At 39.0% G+C, this 17906-nt stretch overlaps 1 protein-coding gene across 2 annotated transcripts in view; it reads right to left on the reverse strand.

Moving 5' to 3' along the window:
- Positions 1-238: 238 nt before the first annotated feature.
- The window catches only part of acsbg2 (acyl-CoA synthetase bubblegum family member 2), a 31925-nt gene continuing 14257 nt past the window's right edge, over positions 239-17906 (reverse strand). For both annotated transcript variants that reach the window (XM_038282381.1, XM_038282380.1), the window contains exons 4-15: positions 16422-16669; positions 13680-13768; positions 12264-12384; positions 10625-10705; positions 10400-10549; positions 7706-7882; positions 6556-6737; positions 6195-6437; positions 2714-2931; positions 2495-2634; positions 1604-1850; positions 239-1462 (exon numbers count right to left, since the gene is read on the reverse strand). In XM_038282381.1, the coding sequence (XP_038138309.1) occupies positions 1344-1462; positions 1604-1850; positions 2495-2634; positions 2714-2931; positions 6195-6437; positions 6556-6737; positions 7706-7882; positions 10400-10549; positions 10625-10705; positions 12264-12384; positions 13680-13768; positions 16422-16669 (2015 nt within the window). In that variant the 3' untranslated portion in view covers positions 239-1343. The remainder of the gene's footprint in view (positions 1463-1603; positions 1851-2494; positions 2635-2713; positions 2932-6194; positions 6438-6555; positions 6738-7705; positions 7883-10399; positions 10550-10624; positions 10706-12263; positions 12385-13679; positions 13769-16421; positions 16670-17906) is intronic.

The raw sequence follows: 17906 nt of genomic DNA on the forward strand, positions 1-17906 counted from the left end.
TCAGCCTTTCTTCTGTCCATGGCGTCAGTCAGAAAAACCCAACAAAGCATTTCAAATTTTAAAGTCTCACTGTCATGTTTTTTTTAAAAGATGTTTAAGGTCACTTTGTTCTACCAACAAATATTTTTAACCAAGCAGTTCAGCTTGAACTAATTCCCCATTGTTGGTGTCAAAGTGTGATGGTTGGTTTCAATTCTCCAGAAAAACAAGTAAAAGTCACAGAAAATAATCTGCACACAAGATTTGAATGAGGATTTATTCCAGAACAGATTAAAGGAATCTTCACATTTCTGTCAGGACAAACAGGCCATCTTCACTTTATCTCTGCTGCATGAATCAGGCTCTTATCAAACAGCAGCTCAGGTTCAAGTGAATTCAGTCTCTGCCTGCTTTACTTCTCGCTCTGATAACAGGAACAAGTTTTCTGATGTTTCACAGATAAACCACAGCTTTACTTAGAGCTGCATGTTTTCTTTATTTAAAGCCACCTAACCCCCCCCCCCCCACACACACACACACACACACTGAATCACCATCATTTCCTTTACTTAGCTGTTTAAATAAGTTATTTACAGTTAACTTTAGCTGCTTTAAGAGAACCAGAGCCACAAAGTTATCGCTTCCTCTTCCACCGTATGTCATTATTTACAACATCCGCATGTAAACATCCGCTGTACTGAGTGCAATACGCCTTATATTTCATAAAATTCAAAAAAAATCTTTAAGAAGGCCAAAAAATAGGTGATTTTCGCTGATGTAATAATCTGACATATTCTGACAAATGTACATTTCAGGTTAAAACGAGTCGATTCGACCAAGAGAGAAGAAGGAGAGCAAACCTATTGACAATACTTACAAACATCAAGGAATCAACACAGGAGATTTACAGGTACAAAAAAATAAAAGCGACAGATATGGCTTCATGTTTGGAGACAGCTTTGAGTTCAAACGTTACATTTTCTGCAAATAAAACAATTTTCTTCATTTGTTTTTGGTGAGAACGTCAACTTTGGCAAACTAAAGAATAAATAAATCAAGTCAGTCCATTTAAAAAACAAAATAAACAAAAAAAACATCCTCTTAACTGCTGTGTTTGGATTCTGTGTCTTTAGCTCAAGTTTTTCAGTGCGATTTCCCCCATAAACGGCTCAACCCCATCCGTCAGCCATCGGATCCAAACAAATAGCTGCATTTATATTTTAAACTTTAAAGCTATCTGCTTTTCTTTGTACAAGACCCGACATATACCGGCCTGAGGCAGAAAAAGGAACAAAGAGGAGATGGACTGATGAGGCAGGGGGTGACGTGGAGCCGTCTGACGGTCGCTGCTGGGAAAGCTGCGTCTATTTGGGAGGCAGCTGGTTGTCCTGGCTCGCTGGAGGCGCCGTCTCTTTGTAAAAGTTTTCAATCTGATCTTTGTACATCTTCAGCACTACGGGCCTCTTCAGCTTCATGGTGGGACCTGTTGGACAAAAGCAGATTAGAGTTATGAGCGTTACTAGAACTGACGCTAGGACTGGTTTGGTTGGAAAAGCTCATCAGTTATATGAAGACTCTCTTTATTTAGAACGTCTGTGGTTCTATTTATTGATGGTACACTGACCCAGCTCGCCTCCGCCGACAGAGAAGTCCCGGTCCAGAATGACCCACTTCTGAATGCGCTGGGCGTTGGACGTCGCCTTCTCGTTGACTCTGTTGATCCCCTCCTGGATGGCGGCGTGGACGGCGCGGTCCCGACCGCCCGCGACCTCAGAGACGCGCGTGGCGTTGCTGCCCAGCCTCCTGCAGAGCTCCACGGCCTCTGGCGTCAGCTCATCCTGTGGGTCGCCCGTCTCTGGGTTCACTTGGCACTGCGGGACGAGAAAATCAGCTTTAACTGTACAACCTTTTATTATTATTTATATCCAGGATTATTTACAATAAATAAAGAGAATTTTTTTATTTCCATTTTTTTTTTAAAACAACAAAAAAATGCTACTTTCATTTACATTTTATTAAAAAATGTTTGAAAAAACAAAACTTTACCAACAACCAACAGAAAAGTTTTACTTTATTTGCAGCATAAATAAACCCTTTAATTGTTACCCAGAATTTACTTATGATCTCTTATTATTGTCTATTTGTTCTTTATGTTAGAGGGCCTCCTCACCATCACCCTAATCTTTACCTCGCTTCATACAACCTCTGACTAAAGTCAAAAAAGCAAAACCAGCAGGTATAGCAATAACCTTGGGTTTAAATGGAATTTTATGCCTATGTCATTATGAGCTGTGAAATTTTTTTACCTACTTTTGGTTTTTATGTTTATTTTGATCAACTTATTCCCATATTAAGGCCTTTTTTTATTGTCTATTAAAATAAGATGTAAAGATGTAGTTTTCTCAGGGATCACCAGATGGCGGTGTTGAGCTTTAAATAGATTAGTTTCTGACACTCCATCTGATTGCAGTTTAACTGGCTGCTGTAGAAGGCGGCTAAATGCCTCTGTTCTCACCTTGACAGTGAGCAGCATGGAGAGGAACTTCCTCTTGTCTCCGATCAGCATGGCGTTGCTTATCAGCGGCACTGCTTCCTTTACTGCGTCCTCGATGGGAACCGGAGGGATGTTTTCCCCTCCTGCTGTGATGATCAGCTCTGCAGAAAACAACGCAATGAAAAGTCTGGTCGTTTGGAGGTAGGAGGGATGAACGTCCCCGGACAATCTGAGGAGTACCTTTGATTCTGCCGGTGATGAAGAGGAATCCGCTGTCGTCGTGTTTGCCCAGGTCACCCGAGTGCAGCCAGCCGTCTTCATCAATGGCCTCCTGAGTCTTGTCGACGGCGTTGAGGTAACCCATGAAGACGTGTCGGCCCCAGAAGCAGATCTCCCCGTTTCCCTCCTCATCAGGGTTGTGCAGCTTAGTTTTACACCCAGGGATCTCTATACCACAGCTGCAGGAGCACAAAAAGCAACATTGTAAGCAGAGTCTTTAACATGCTCTTAATTTGAAAACGACAAAAAAAGACTAAAGGCTATTTCCAGGCAGTAAATCAGTAGAACCTCGACTCTGAACATCTCTGATCAAGATGCAGAAACAGCTGGAAGTTAGTTAGCGAGAGCAAAGCTAATGGGCCGATACTGCATAGCCAGTTATCGAGTATCGGTATCAGGGCCAAAAAATGGCATCGGCACAACACTGGTAGAAACAATGAGAAGGTCCACACCACGGAGCTTCGCCTTAGCATATTACAGCTGATTACCCTTTAGTTTATACACTGAATGTAATCACTGAATGTAATCAATATATATGAAGATACAAAACTTTTAGTTCCACAATATTCATTATTTGAATGTTTTTAATATAATTAAAGGTATAGTGGAGGATGTTCTTTTCTCAGGTGGATCATCTCAATAAGTGGTCCTCCTAATTGTCAATCATTCTGGTGATGTGTTTACTTAAGGCCGTCCTACGTCCCCATTTTCACTTACTGGTGGAAAGTCTTACATAGTGGAAAAACTGCTGATCTTCTTTTGGGCGGAGTGTTGGCCTAGTGCTTAGAGCATTGTGCTTGTGCTCTGAGAAGATTGCAAGAACCTGACGCTCCACTCTGGGTCCCTGAGCAAGACCCTTAACCCCACACTGCTCCCTAGGCGCCACACAATGGCGGCCCACTGATCCACAAGGGGATGAGTAAAATGCAGAGGTAAATTTCTCCAGTGTGAGATAGGGTTGTCACGATACTAAACTTTTCAACTCGATACCGATACTAAGGAAAATATTCGATACTCGATACCATTTTCGATACCACAAGAATAAAAACAAAGACTCCAAAATTCTACAGAAATATTTTCATTAATAAATAAAATACAATAAATAAATACAATAAACAATAAGAACAATATTTTGAGGTTGTATGCTGTGCACAATATTAAGCAAGCTTGATAAAAAAAACATATGAAATTAAAATAAAGTGTTCCTTACTTGGCTATGCTTTGCACACATAACAATGACACTAGCCAAACCGGTTAAGAAACAAAAATAATTCTCAGCAGCTGCACCTGTTACAGAAAAAGTCTGAAACTGAAAAGTGCGTAGAATTATTCAATCACACAGTGTTCTGACAGTGCATTGTCCTCTATTCTGCACTTTAAATGAATGACTGCTTAGGTGCCACTGGTGGTAGCACTGTCTCGATACTTTTAAAAATGAGTATTGTATCCGGATACAACATTTTGGTATCGATACTTTTTTGAGTATCGATACTTTTGACAACCCTAGTGTGAGATCAATAAAGTTTAACTATAATATTAATTATTATTAGAAAGTAAGCTTGTATGAGTGATGCAAAGAGCAACTTTTAAACGGAGCGTGCACGAGGAGAAATGGGCTCGTGCACACTCTCACTGGAAAAAAAATCTAGATATGTCATTTCATTCTTAAAATAAGTGCATTTATTCATGGTTTGAGGAGGTAAAAGAGACATTTTGCCAAAGGAACAAGAGAAATCACATTTAATTACAATAATTATCTTATTTTAAAAGTAAAAATATTAATTCCATTGGCAAAATATCTCATTTAACTACTCAAATTAACAGTAAATTAACTTAATGTAAGTAATCTTTACTTATTTCTAGATCGTTTTTCCAGTGCTCGTTTACTTGTTTGATTGGCGTTCCCTTTTGGCAGAGAGTACAGGGTTGTGCATGTGCATTTTTTTATTGAAAGTGGAGAGGGTAGGTGTTTTCAAAAATTCGCGAAAATCCTCCATAATACCTTTAATGAGTTGCCAGAATATTATGGAATTTAATATTTTAGCTAAGTTTGGGATTTTCAGGTTTATTAAATCTGTTAATGAATAATAACAAAATATTCTGAATATATTCTAGTTATCTTTTAAGGTGTTTCTGACCTTATCTCAAAACAAAGGTTTAGTGTTTAAGGAAGACTTCTGATTTCTTCTTAAGCAGATTAATGTAGTTTATCAACATTTTTCTCTTCATTATCTCTGAGTGAATCAGATGCATTACCACCATCTTTTACAATCTGATGCCCTATTTATTCAAATGCAAACAGCATTCAGACTTCAACTTTATTCAGATGTGGGATGAACTGATCCGCATTTTTTCCCACATCTGATCCGATATCTGCTGATCCCAACATTTTCCGATACCAGAGCTCTGTTTGCTTTAATGTTACCATCCTGTCTGTTGGTTTTATTGAGAGGCTGTCATGGGCTACGTTCGCACTGCAGCAGATTCTGTTTTTTGCCCATATGTGACCTGGATCTGATCTTTTCGTGACAGTCTGAACAACAGAGATCAGATTTTTTTCCATAGCCAGGAAGAAAAACAACAACCATGATGGACAATAATTATGAGAGCAGAGATTGCGTTGTTGATGCGCGGACTCTCTGGTAGGAAAGGAAATGAACGGTGGAGAGCTGTGCTCCAGCTCTACCAACGATGTTTATTTCCATAAACGCACAGCGCGCGCATAACTTGTTACGTCATTGCATCCTCTACTGCGCATGCGGGACACACGTTACAATGCAGAGGTCGACATGCTGCACCAATAGGAATGGTAGGTTAAAGTTAACTGAGTGGAGCTCTCTGACGGAGTGGAGAAAAAGCTTCCTCCCACTCTGACATTTCTTAGATTCAAGCCAAAAAAAAAAAAAAAGAAATTGAAAGGAACATTGGCCAAACATTTGAGCATTGGAGCTGATATAAGGAAGCATAGTGACTCAGATAAGAGGCAGAGGTTTCTGATTTCCCTCTGGAAATTCAAGTTGACTGTTAGCATTGGCTAACCAGCAAACAAGAACAGGGAAACATTCTATGGGAGGAGTTTAACCAGCAGGTATCCCCTAAATCAAAGACATATACCCCAAAAGAAGAAAACTTTTATGATGAAGAGATTTTTAACCTAATTTAAATTTATCACAGAAATAGACTGAATAGATCGAATCTTTCTCCTAATGGATCAGGTCCATTTTTACCAATACTGGATCCAGAATTATCTTCAATGATCAAGACTGATACTGATATTATTTTCAGATCTGTGCATCTTTAGATTCTTTACTTTTTAAACAAATATTCTCTTCTTTGTTCTTTCTCTGCTTGTGCTGATGTAATAAATGCTCCATGTTGCCTCTGACTGACAGGTTTAAAGGCCTTCCTGGATGTTGTCAGAGTGAATTCAGAGAAGCTGTACCTGGTGAGTTTGAAGGCCTCGGGTTTGGAGATGGTGTGGGGTCCGGTGCTCTCGCTCATGCCGTACAGCTCGTACAGAGGGATATCCAGGCTGAGGAAGAACTCCAGCGTGTCTTTGGTGATCGGCGCGGCGCCGGTGTAGCATTTGGTGCAGCGGTCCAGACCGAGAGCCTTACGAACTTTCTTAAACACAAGCTTTTTGGCCACCTGATAGCTGAACGGTGCACGGCCGGCTGCTGCGTTTCTTTATGGGAGAAAACAAGGAAGGAACATTAAAAAAATAATAATATCAGTAGGTATATATATATTGCGGTTCTGTCCATTAGATTAAACAAGCAGGAAGTTCTTCAGAGCAGCCTTACTGGTTCATCTTGGTCAGATTGGTCTGCAGACCGACATCTTTGGCCCAGGCGGCCACTTTCCGCCGCACGGCTGAAGATTTGGCTCCGACTGATTTCATCCTCTCCTGCATCTTTTCCCAAACCCGCGGGACGCCCATGAAGGCAGTGGGACGCACTTCTTTCAAAGTGTTCACCAGAGTCCCCTGAGAAAATGCATTCAAAAAGAAACATTTTACCCGATTATCAAACCTTCGCTGAAAAAGCCTTCAAATAAACTAAATTCATGAGGAAAATCCAATAAAAAGGGCCTTTTCTGTTTGTGTAACGGTCACATAGCCTTAAGGGCGTCCGTGTCCTGTAGATAATCTACTCTTAACAACATGCCATGCTTTAATAGTTATATGAACACATTGAGGTGATAGATAAGATGGAAATGGCTGCAGAATAAAAACAATCCTTGTTAGGAAGCAGCTGAAGTGGAAATTAATTTTAAAGGATTGGTTGCAGCAAACTGACACCATCCTCCTTTTTTCTAAATGTTTTTGTTCTCAAACACGAAAAAATGTGATATATTATTTTCATTTCTTTGAGATCAACTTTGCAGGATGATAAATCTGCTTTTTTCTTTCCTGCAGCGCAGTAAATCCTCAGAACTTTATGACCTGTGAGATAAACGTTGAAGTAAATCAACACACCTGTAACAGTCAAAGTGCACGGAACATGAGGGACATCATAAACGTCCGTTTGATAAACAGGAGTTTATCTGTTCTAAAACTGCCTCACCGGTGAGACCAAAACATGAAGAAGTGAAGCACATTGGGACCAATAAGCCATGGAGGGTCAAGCGTTGTTTATTAATTCAGTGTTTGAACTGGATTGAGAGATATAAAATGTAGAGCTTTACTCTGTAGAAAAACATATTTAGTGTTTGTTTTTATATTATAAGAATCTCTAATTGTTTGGCTTTAAGTGCATTGTTTTTACACCTAATCCATAAATAGTTAAATAACCAGAAGATGCATTCTACACGCCATCTTTAAAGCTGGGAAAAAAATGCCTTAAGGAGTTGCCGTAGTTACACTTAACTCTTTCTACCTATTCAAACGTTTAGCAAACAGCTAATGTTAACAGTTCAGTCTGAGATTAGGTCAGACTGTTGTCAGCTGCTCACCTTCAGGGCGTCTGGCTGAGCGAAGTAGGTCGCCCCTCCGACCCTCATGATGACCCAGATGTCGACCATCTGCGCCGCGATGTGACTCAGCGGCAGGTAGCTGACCACCACCTCCTGGGACTGGGTGGCGTCCTTCAGGTGGACGTGTTTGCCCGTTGATAGAGCGGTCCAAGTTATCTGAACACACAGACACACATATTTTAAACTGAGGGTATAGAACATTTAAATCAGTACAAAAGAACAGCTGGGAGGTGATTAAGATTCAGACTTAATTCAGGCATAAAATCACCAAAAATTACATTTTCTTTCTGCCAAACATTTCCCCTAAGCAAAAGGGAGAGGAAAAAACTAAATATCCTTTGCCAAGAAGCTTACAGACAAAATAAAGCTAAATCATAATGCATTCGTTTGATTAAATCAGTAAACATTTTTAAGGAAACTATCAATATGTATAAAACATAGAATAATAAAATAATTGACATAAGGAAAACCTAACATGAGCCTCTTCATATTAATATTAAATAAAAATACTTTGTTTTTACATGATTTAAACACGTTTGAGGTCTTCATGAATTGAATTCCTCAGTTTTATCCCAAAAACTGAAGCGTTGGACCAAGAAATTGGTTTCATTTTTTTTTCTTATCCTCCACTTATTTTCTAAATGGAGAAACTGTTGTATTTTTTCTGGCAAACATTTACATCTTGCTTTAAATATAATTCAGTGTTTGTAACTTGAGCAAATCTGGAGCATCTCTAATAACTCTGTAGCTGGAAAAACAAACTGACCCTTTAATGAATAATCTAACCAGGCTTATAAAACATCCCAGTGATGTAAAAGTTCACACTGGTTCCTTTTCACTATAACCCCAAATATCAGCTTAACAGTTTGAGATCTTTTTATAGTAAATTATTAAATTTGTCGCAGGATTTGAAGCGATCACGTAAAGCCAGAGAGGATCCGTCGTTTCGCTGTGATCAGATAAAGGTTCACTTGATCTGCTGAGTAAAGCATAATGCGTTTCTTTCCCCATAAAACACGCCTTGCTGAGGTGCAGCACTCTGTTATGGTTGTAAAACAAAATCAGCTGCATTTTTTTTTTTTCTTCTCCAGCCTGAGGGTCTTAAAAGCATCACAAGATCAACCTGAGGCGTTCAGAGATGATCAGCAGTGGAGGAAAGAGGAAAAACAATCCTTTGTTGTCCAGGATCTTCTCTGTTTTAGTTTGAATTATTATTCGGATTTTAAATATTAACTGAATTATACAGAGTTTAGCCATGAAGGATGTTTTATGATGTATGTTTTCATGCTTATTTATTATCATAACAGAAACATATTGTATTAAAGTGTTTGTAATCCTTCAATCTTTCTTTAATTGGATTTCCCATACATCTATCTGGGCTTCACACAACCACAGAGTTTTATTGCCTTTTCCTTTTGTAAAAGATCCTAAATGTGATGATGTAACTCCTCCAGCTGAGGCTATGCTGTGTGTTTAGGGTTGGCTGTGCTGTTGGAAGGCGAACCTTTGTCCCAGTCTCAACCTTTTCTGATCTTTAATGCATTTTGTTCCAAGATTACCCAGCATTCAGTTCCTACATCCTCTCCCCAAACTCTGCTGAACGCAGAATAATCCTCCCACCGCCATGTTTCACCTGAGAGATGCTGGCTCATTGTTTTCCTCCAGTGTTTTACATGTAGGGCAAAAAGCTTGATTTGTTCTCTTTTCATCTGCTCCTCTTCTATACAGGACAAAAAGCTGTTCCATTGACAGTGCGCTGCTCCTCTATAGCTGATTCCTCCCTGCCCTTTCCGTTGAGCCGTTTGTTCACTAATGTTCTCTAACAATCCTCTGAGACTGAATTTAGGCTAAGTAAAGTACAAACTGGTTAAACTGGGTTTTACGTTGGCTGCATACAAACGCTTCCTGTTTGTTGTTTTGCATTGATCTGTCACCTTAGCATGCAGCACAGTGATGCCTTTTGTTTAAACTAGCAGGGTGAAACTGTTAAGGGTGAGCGACACACTGCTGCCACAGATACGGCCGAGGCGGGGAGGACCAGTTTGTGCGACAACAGAGGGACAGGAGGGCGAAAAACAGCAGGGATCCAGTAGGAAAAAGGGTCCCAGCGTTCTAACGCATCTCGCTCTTCTATCAACAGTGGCGTCGGATGTAGGAGTTTGCCCTGAAATCGAAGGATTGACGGTTCAAGCCCTCTGACTTTCAGTGTCGTTGTGTCCTTGGGCAAGACACTTTACCTGCATTGTCTACTGATGGTGGTCGCCAGTGTACGGCAGCCCCGCTTCTGTCAGTGAGCCCCAGGGCAGCTGTGGCTACAATGTAGCTTGCCACCATCAGTGTGTGCATGAATGGGTGAATGACTGAGTGTAGTGTAAAGCGCTTTGGTCAAGTCTCCTGACTTGAAAAAGCGCTATATAAGTCAGAGGATTCCTGTCTGCGGAAGGGGCGGGGGCATATCTGCGTTAACAGCGACACACACAGACGATCTGGTTAGTGAGTATAAATCCGCCTTTAGTGTCCAGATGTTTGAATTGAATCAAACACTGAAACGCTCCAGCAAAAAATCCAGAAACCTTTTCATCTGTCCATCTGCTTCCATTCCCCAAAGAGCTGCGAACATCCGACCCAAAAACCCTTCAACACGCAGTGACATCATGGGAACTCCGGACTCACGTTGTCGTGACTCAGCATGACCCCCTTTGGCTGGCCCGTGGTCCCTGAGGTGTAGATGAGCGTGCAGCACTGATTGGGCTTCTGGCTGGAGATGATGGCATCCAGAGGTCCGTCCGGTTCTTTGCGACCGATCTCCATGAATTCTTCCCACTGGAAACGAGATAAACCGATCAGTTGGGCCTCCCTACATACCTCTGAGCAATCTGGATCAAACAGTCTGCTTACCGAGTACAGATTCTCTCTCTTCTCTTTCACTGCATCTTTGTATTGGATAATGGCTTTCAGGTGAGGCAGCCTGTCTTTAATCTGCAGACAATAACATGACTGAGTAAAACACTTACTCATTTAAAAAAGCTATTTTATATGACAAGTTCTGCTCATTCAAGAATTTAGTGGAACGATGCTAAATTTTTATATTCCATGTTTTCTTGTATAAGATGCATATGGAGTAATTTTATTACATTTGTGTGGGAAGCAAAGAACATCTTTTGTAAAAGGAAAATTGAAAGAAATGCAAACAAAAACCAAAAGTTTGAAAACCTATAATCAAAATATGTTTTTTCTTTTATTGTCAATATCTTCTTTCTTTCCATATTTCACCTTTTAAAAAATAAAAAATACAAGTTTTACTTTTTTTTTCAATTTTATTTTCTTCAAATTTTTCTTTTTCAGCTTGAAATTTGCCAATTGCCTTTTTTTCAAATTTAATTTTATAGATCCCATTCTCTTCCCTCCAAACCCAATATATTGGACATTTCATCACAGCACTGCGTGTCCCGAGCCCGTAATATCATCAAAGACCCCTCACACCCCCACCATGGACTGTTCTCCCTGCTGCCCTCTGGAAAGAGGTTCCGCAGCATCCGCTGCAGATCCACCAGGTTGTGAAACAGCTTCTTCCCCACTGCCATCAGACTGTTGAACCTTTGATCCACAATCCGAACTCTGCACCTATTGCACATTATCGGGCATCAAAATGCTGCTGAACTTTTAACTTTTAGCCCTTTAAATTGTTCATCTCATTGTATTTTTCAATAACGCATTTTTTGCACAAATGCCATTTTGCACTGAACCACTGCAACTTGCACACTGTCTCTTATCCTCTGCACTGTTCACACTTTGACCACTGCTGCACTTTTTGTATTTTTCTATAACTTGTGCCATTTGAAATATCAATGCAACGTTCATAAGCTGTATGTAACGCAATTTCGTTCTGTATGCACCCTGTGCATACAAAATGACAAATAAAGAAGTCTAAGTCTAATAAACGCTCCCTTTTCTATGAAGAAGCTTTTTAAAGCTTCATTTCTAGGTTGCATGTTGTCAATTTTCTTGCAATGTTCTTTGCTTGCAAAAATAAAAATAAACTCCGGATGCAGAAAACACGAAACATAAAACGTGTTGCATAGTGCCAATAACTTCCTGACTGAGATGTTCTTCCTGATGAAAATAGCTGTTTATGAGTAAAAAATCCACCAAAGTTTCTTTGTATTTATGGTAAAAATATATATTGTTAATTCAAAACCGGTCATACATTTCCCCAAACAACACATTTTATTTGCTTTATATATTTTTACTTAAATTAAGACATAAAATGCAAAACTACTTCATGTTGAAACTCTTGGTTTTGTTAGTGTAATAATGTTCAAAATAAAAGAGTAAACTAATGAATGACATTAAAGCTATAAACTGAAATAAAACAACAATAATGACAGCAGTGGAATGAGGAAACAGAAGATAAACAAAACAGAAATACTGATCAGAACTTGTTAAAGCTGTTTATTTGATCCTGTGTTGCAGGTTTTACGTTCCTGGAATTTAAAACCAATCAGACCAGTGGTTTATATGGTGATTCTTCTCTCACCTGAAGGATTTTCTGCAGCTGTTTGTGGTTCTCCACCACGATAATGTTAGCTTCGGAGTTTTCTGCTACGTATTGGCACGCCTCAGGGGAATTGGTGGTGTAGATCCCCACAGCAAACCCGCTGCAAGAGAGGAGGAGAAGGTTAAAGGTGATGATTTTCTTTAAAATGAGGACAGGGGGTAAAGAAATGGTTAAAATCAAAACATAGAATTGTTCACAGGCTTCTTTTTGTTAGCATGTTTTAAAAAATCTCCTAGTAAGATACAGGGAAGTTGTGTTTTTATGGTAAAGTCACAAAGTTTAAGTTTTTTATGCATGGAAAATAATCCAGGAGTTAGCAGAAAGCTGGGGAGCTACTTTATGGTGTGGATGGGGCTCATAGACATGAGCCAGGATTTAAAAAAAAAAGGCATCTGTAAACCTATGGAGAACCAAATGCATAAATTCTGGTGTGAAAGGGCCGACATTGCATGAAATGAAAATAAATAAACCAAGTCAGATTTCACTGTCTCCATTCCAAGGCGAGTGAAAATTAAGACCTTGTTAGTTGGCATCTACATAAAACCAGATAAAGGAACAACTAATCTTGTCTTCTAAGGTTTCTTAAACTGATGCTCCTACTGAGATACTGAAGTGCAACTGAGATTTGACTCGCTGCAGCTGGTTAGGTCACATTCTTTCTATGATTGGTCTGCAGTGACAGGAGGCGTGGGAGTGGAAGGCAAACCCACATACCACCACGGTACGTGCCATAAAGCCATACTTAAACTGCAAGACATGAGCGTTTATCTTTGCACACAGGAGAACAATGGGGAACCTGTCCTTTCTGAGGCTAGCTTCTCTTTTAATGCAGCCATGGTAAATAAACAAAAAAAAAAAAAACTAGAGGCAAGAAAAGTACATATTTCTACACAACAGGTTGAGGCTCTGTGAGCTGCAGCAGCTGCAGCTTTGACCAATTGGTCTGTTCAGTTTTTATTCTGCTGAAGGTCCTGCTTTAGGCTGCTCTTAGTTCTCAGCATCTCAGCATAGTTAAATGTGAGCAGAAGTGATTATCTGCAGTTCTGATCAAATCATCTGTGCTCTGTTTCCCTCCTGAGGAAGCAAATACAAAAAAGGGTCCTTAAAAGCAGAAACAATACATCACGTCCAATGTCAGATGTGAACTTTAGTAAACTTAGCAAATATTGCAAAAAAAAAAAAAGAAGCTTAATATGTCAACAGAAATGTTTTTTAGCTTGTTTATGTTAAATGTCTCAAGGCTAAGATGTGACCTGCTGGCCGAGGTCGAGCTGTGGCACATTCTATCTCACTAAGTCACGATAAGCAACGTCAATAAACTGATGCAGATTAGAGATAAAATATTTGTTTTGTTTTTAAAAAAATGGACACTGAACTAGAGAAATGGGAACTCACCCTGCCAAAATGGCTCCAATGTCGGCGATGAACCACTCTGCAGAGTTGAAGCCCAGAATTCCCACTCCGTGGAAGCGCTTCAAACCAAGCTGCAGAGAAACCACAAACAGAGCCATAAATAAAAAGAGCCCCCAGTTAAAACATCTTAACAATCTGGGGAATAATATCAGCGAGGAAAATTCATTAAACGTCCTGTTTTTAAATGTGCAATTCTTTTTTTTTTTGTTCAAACTAATTATCCACAAGTGTATGGAGTGAATTTTGTTCCATTATTGCTGCAGAAAAATAACATGTTTTATTAATTGAAATTTGGAAAACACTCAGACTGATAAAAATGTTTCTGCCAATGCAAAAGCTGCCCAACAGAAACGTTTTCGCTCCTAACTCCAGGGAGAAGCCCGTCCCCAGAAGTGAAGACAATGTCATTTGTAAAAACGAAAAAAAAAAAAAAATCCAAAAAGAGAACATTTTAAAATAGAAATTCTGCAAAAAAAAATTTGAACATAAATTTGAAAATTTAAAATGAAGTCTTAAAAACACATAATAGAAAAAAGAAAAAGAAATTTAAACAAAAACTAATTGGACAAAATAAATCTGAGAAAACAGTAAGGCTACCTTTTTAAGTTTTATATCTGGATTGCTTTTTTTTTTGTTCAAATGTCCTTTTTTTATATGGTTTTATTTGCTAGCAACAATAATGGAACCAAATTCCCTCCGTTAATGATCAAACCCGTTATATAGGGAAGTCCCCTTGCAATGTTTTTATTTCTGATACAATGCAGTATTGCACACATGAGAATTGGCCAAAACCAACATTGAGTCGATAAGATATTAGCAGGAAATGCACCGGCTTTTATTGTTTACTTTATACTGTAGAATGTAAGAAAACACTTAATAATAAGTAAGTAATATTACTAAAGCAGGGAACAAAAGTCAACAACAGATGCCTGTAAATTTAACAAATGACTTACAGGAACTCTTAGCAGAAGAGTTTTTCTATCAGAAAATATCGGAGATTTTAGTTGTCGGCCGATAAAATCCGATATTAGTTTTTGTCTAACATCGGACCCCATATCTGACATTAATACCGAATCGGACATCCTAGTGTTATGATAATCTTCATGAATAATACAAAAAAGAAAACAATATTATAATGAGAATTCAAAGTTATGCCTCAAAAGGAGAAGAAGGAAGTAAAAAGCTATGAACCCTGTTCATGTGCATCTCAATCATGGTTGTACCACATTCTATAAAAACATAATCATCTAAATCAATGTTTGTTTTCTTTAATAAGGGACGGCCACCAGATATTAAACCTGTATGTTAGGATTTAAATATTTGCTTCCTTTTCTTTTTTGTTTGCTTTTTTGTCTAGTGTTTCTCAATGTTTCAGATCACCAAACACATTTTATAATTTCAAGATAACCTGGTTAAATTCCGAAAGCTGTTAAATAAAGCTTTTATTTAATGAAGTAAAAGGGAGAACACCCTTTGGCTTATTTTATTGTAGACCTACAGCCTTACTTAAACAGAACCTGACTTTCAACACGAAGTAGGCTGGAAGGTCCCTGATCCTGTTCTTAATAACACAGAAACAGAAAAAGCAGAGCTCTTCATCTCTATCAGTCCCAGCACAGGTAGAGCTGGAACATGGATCAGCCTTCTGAGAATTGGCCGCCAATCAGCATAACCCAAACAACTCAATGACGACCAATCCAGGAGGAAGCAACCGCCCCAGAACAATCAGGACTGCTAGACTTTGACTAGGCCAATCCAAAACTTTCATTTCATGAATTCCTGTCCAGATGTTAAGGCTTAAACATGACTAAATAAAAACAAACGCTAATAACTTCTTCACCAAAAAAAAAAGGTTAAAACTAAATGACAAAATATGTTAAGGAAACAAATACTATACAGTGCATTTTACTTTTTTATACCGACAACACAAAAACAAAAGAAAGATTAAACATAAATGCACACGTCGGCTGGCTGACTGGATTCCTTATCAGCTAAATAACATTAAATAAGTCAAGCATTTCCTTTTTTTTAATAGTTGATAGACATTCTTGTAATTCCATACAGAAAAAGCACCATAGCTTTTTTTCACAGAAAGGTTTTTAAGGCCGTTTCAAGACTTAAAATCCTAAGATTGTTCTTTTTTTCTAAGGTATGAATTCCACTGAATTCACAGCAAATTCCTAGAATATTTGCAGACCGTCTCTAGCTTATATTAGATCAGCTGATCATCACAGCAGCACCATGTGATCTATGAAGAGTCTAGTCTGTTGAGTCTATATCAAGGTAGAGTTACACCTACGTACATGAGAGCTGTTTAAATTATTAGGCTCTTTCATTACGATGAGTAAAATATTAAGCAAAGAGCGACTGATGGTAGAATGGTAGCAGCGGAAGGTTAGAGGTGCGGAGGGTTTGTGGGCGGAGCTTGCACTAAATTCTGAGCATCCTGACAATCCTTTACCAGGATCTTGTAAAGGATGCAAGGTTTAGATTTTTTTGCCTCATCTGGTGTTTTTTTTCTAACTAACGCAGCGTTTGCTTTGCCTAATCCTGAAACATCTGGACTTGCCTAAACATACAGGACAATATATTTCCAACAAGGTCAAAAGTTTTGGTTTTACAGATGAATTAACGGATATCGAGTCAGGAGATCCATCCAAAGAAATTCCAACTAAAAGAAGAAGGCAAGTTCTGATCTGATCAGCATAAAAGAAGGAAACCAACCTTTAAGAAACCCTTTGCAGCGGTGCGACAAGCCTGGTAGTACTCTTTGTAGGTGAGGGTTTTCTGTTGCTCACCCTCCTTCCAACCCAAAGCCGTGAAATCACCAAAACGTTCCGCAGCTGCGGCAAACATCTGGTTGACAGTCAGAGGTTCCTCAGCAGCCACACCAGAGTCTCCGACCCTCAGTTTGACCTCTCCGTCACGATGTGTCGTCCAAAGACGGAGCTCTGCTGACGGCGGACTCTGGGCTGAATGATGAGAAGAGACACTTAGAGCTTGGATAACGAGCCGCTGTGATAAATTCTTTCTTCTAGACTTTGTCTGTTGAGCTGAGTCATTTTTAAGGGTCATGATTTCCAACAAAGAATATATTTACAGTTTCTATGTAGCTATTTGACACACCTTCCTTATTCAGTGATTTTTTTTGTTTTTTATTCCAACTCATCTAACTTCTTCAAAACTGTTTAAAAAGCTTTTGAGGTTTACCTCATTAATGCTTAATGAGGTAAATATTAACATAAAGACATTCCTCTCATTAATTCTCATTGAGAGAATTAGCAAGCAACAACCAAACCAGAGGGGGGTCTTAACAAAAAACTAAAGTATAAAAGATATTTTGTTATTTTTAGTTCTGCTCTCTGTATATATGATCTAGAAAGTAATAGAAATAAGGAAAAGCCATTGAAATGCTAAGGTGTGTCCCAACCTTTGTCTGGGGTGTTTAGTCCAAACTTCTTCATTTATACAGCACTTAAAGCAAACATGTTAGACTAAAGCACTGCACAGAAAGAAAGGGATAATTTCTAGGAGTGGTTAAAAAGGAGAAAGGAAAAACCCAAAGGAAACATCAATTAAATATGTAATAACTTCAGAATAAATAAATATGGGGAAAAGGTTATAAAGCTTATCTCAAGTCATGGCATGGCAGGCTGGTGCAGTCACGCAAAAATACACAACACTTTATGTTGGGATAAGTACATGAAACATTTAGAGCTCTGAATTAAATTTTCATGCAGATTTATAAGTTAAACGTTTGCATACAAGTGCAAACTTTAACCTGGAAATGAATTAAAAAAAAATAAAAAAAAATCGACTCAGGTTAAGCAGCACTGCATAATTTTTTACCCCGATTTTTGCTTCATTTGCGATTTATTCAACGATTTTTTTGGGGGGTCTATATTCAGCTCTTGGTGCCTATCCATGCACTTTTCAAAAACCGTCCAATGTAACCAGGGAGGCTCGGATCTATCATTGACCAAGAGCGTCACCTGACAACAGTCTGAGCTCACTAGAGAATAAATATGACTGATCAGATATATTTTAGTTTTTCTGATGCAGGATTTAATGTAGAGACTGAATGTGGCCTGCCCTGCGATAGACCGACGACCTGTTCAGGGTGTACCCCGCCTCTCGCCCGTAGGCAGCTGGAGATAGGCACCAGCACCCCTCGTGACCCCGCTTGGGTAACGGAAAATAGATGGATGG

Source organism: Cyprinodon tularosa, unplaced genomic scaffold, assembly GCF_016077235.1.
Source record: "Cyprinodon tularosa strain WSP-4 unplaced genomic scaffold, ASM1607723v1 ctg182, whole genome shotgun sequence".
NCBI lineage: Eukaryota > Metazoa > Chordata > Actinopteri > Cyprinodontiformes > Cyprinodontidae > Cyprinodon > Cyprinodon tularosa.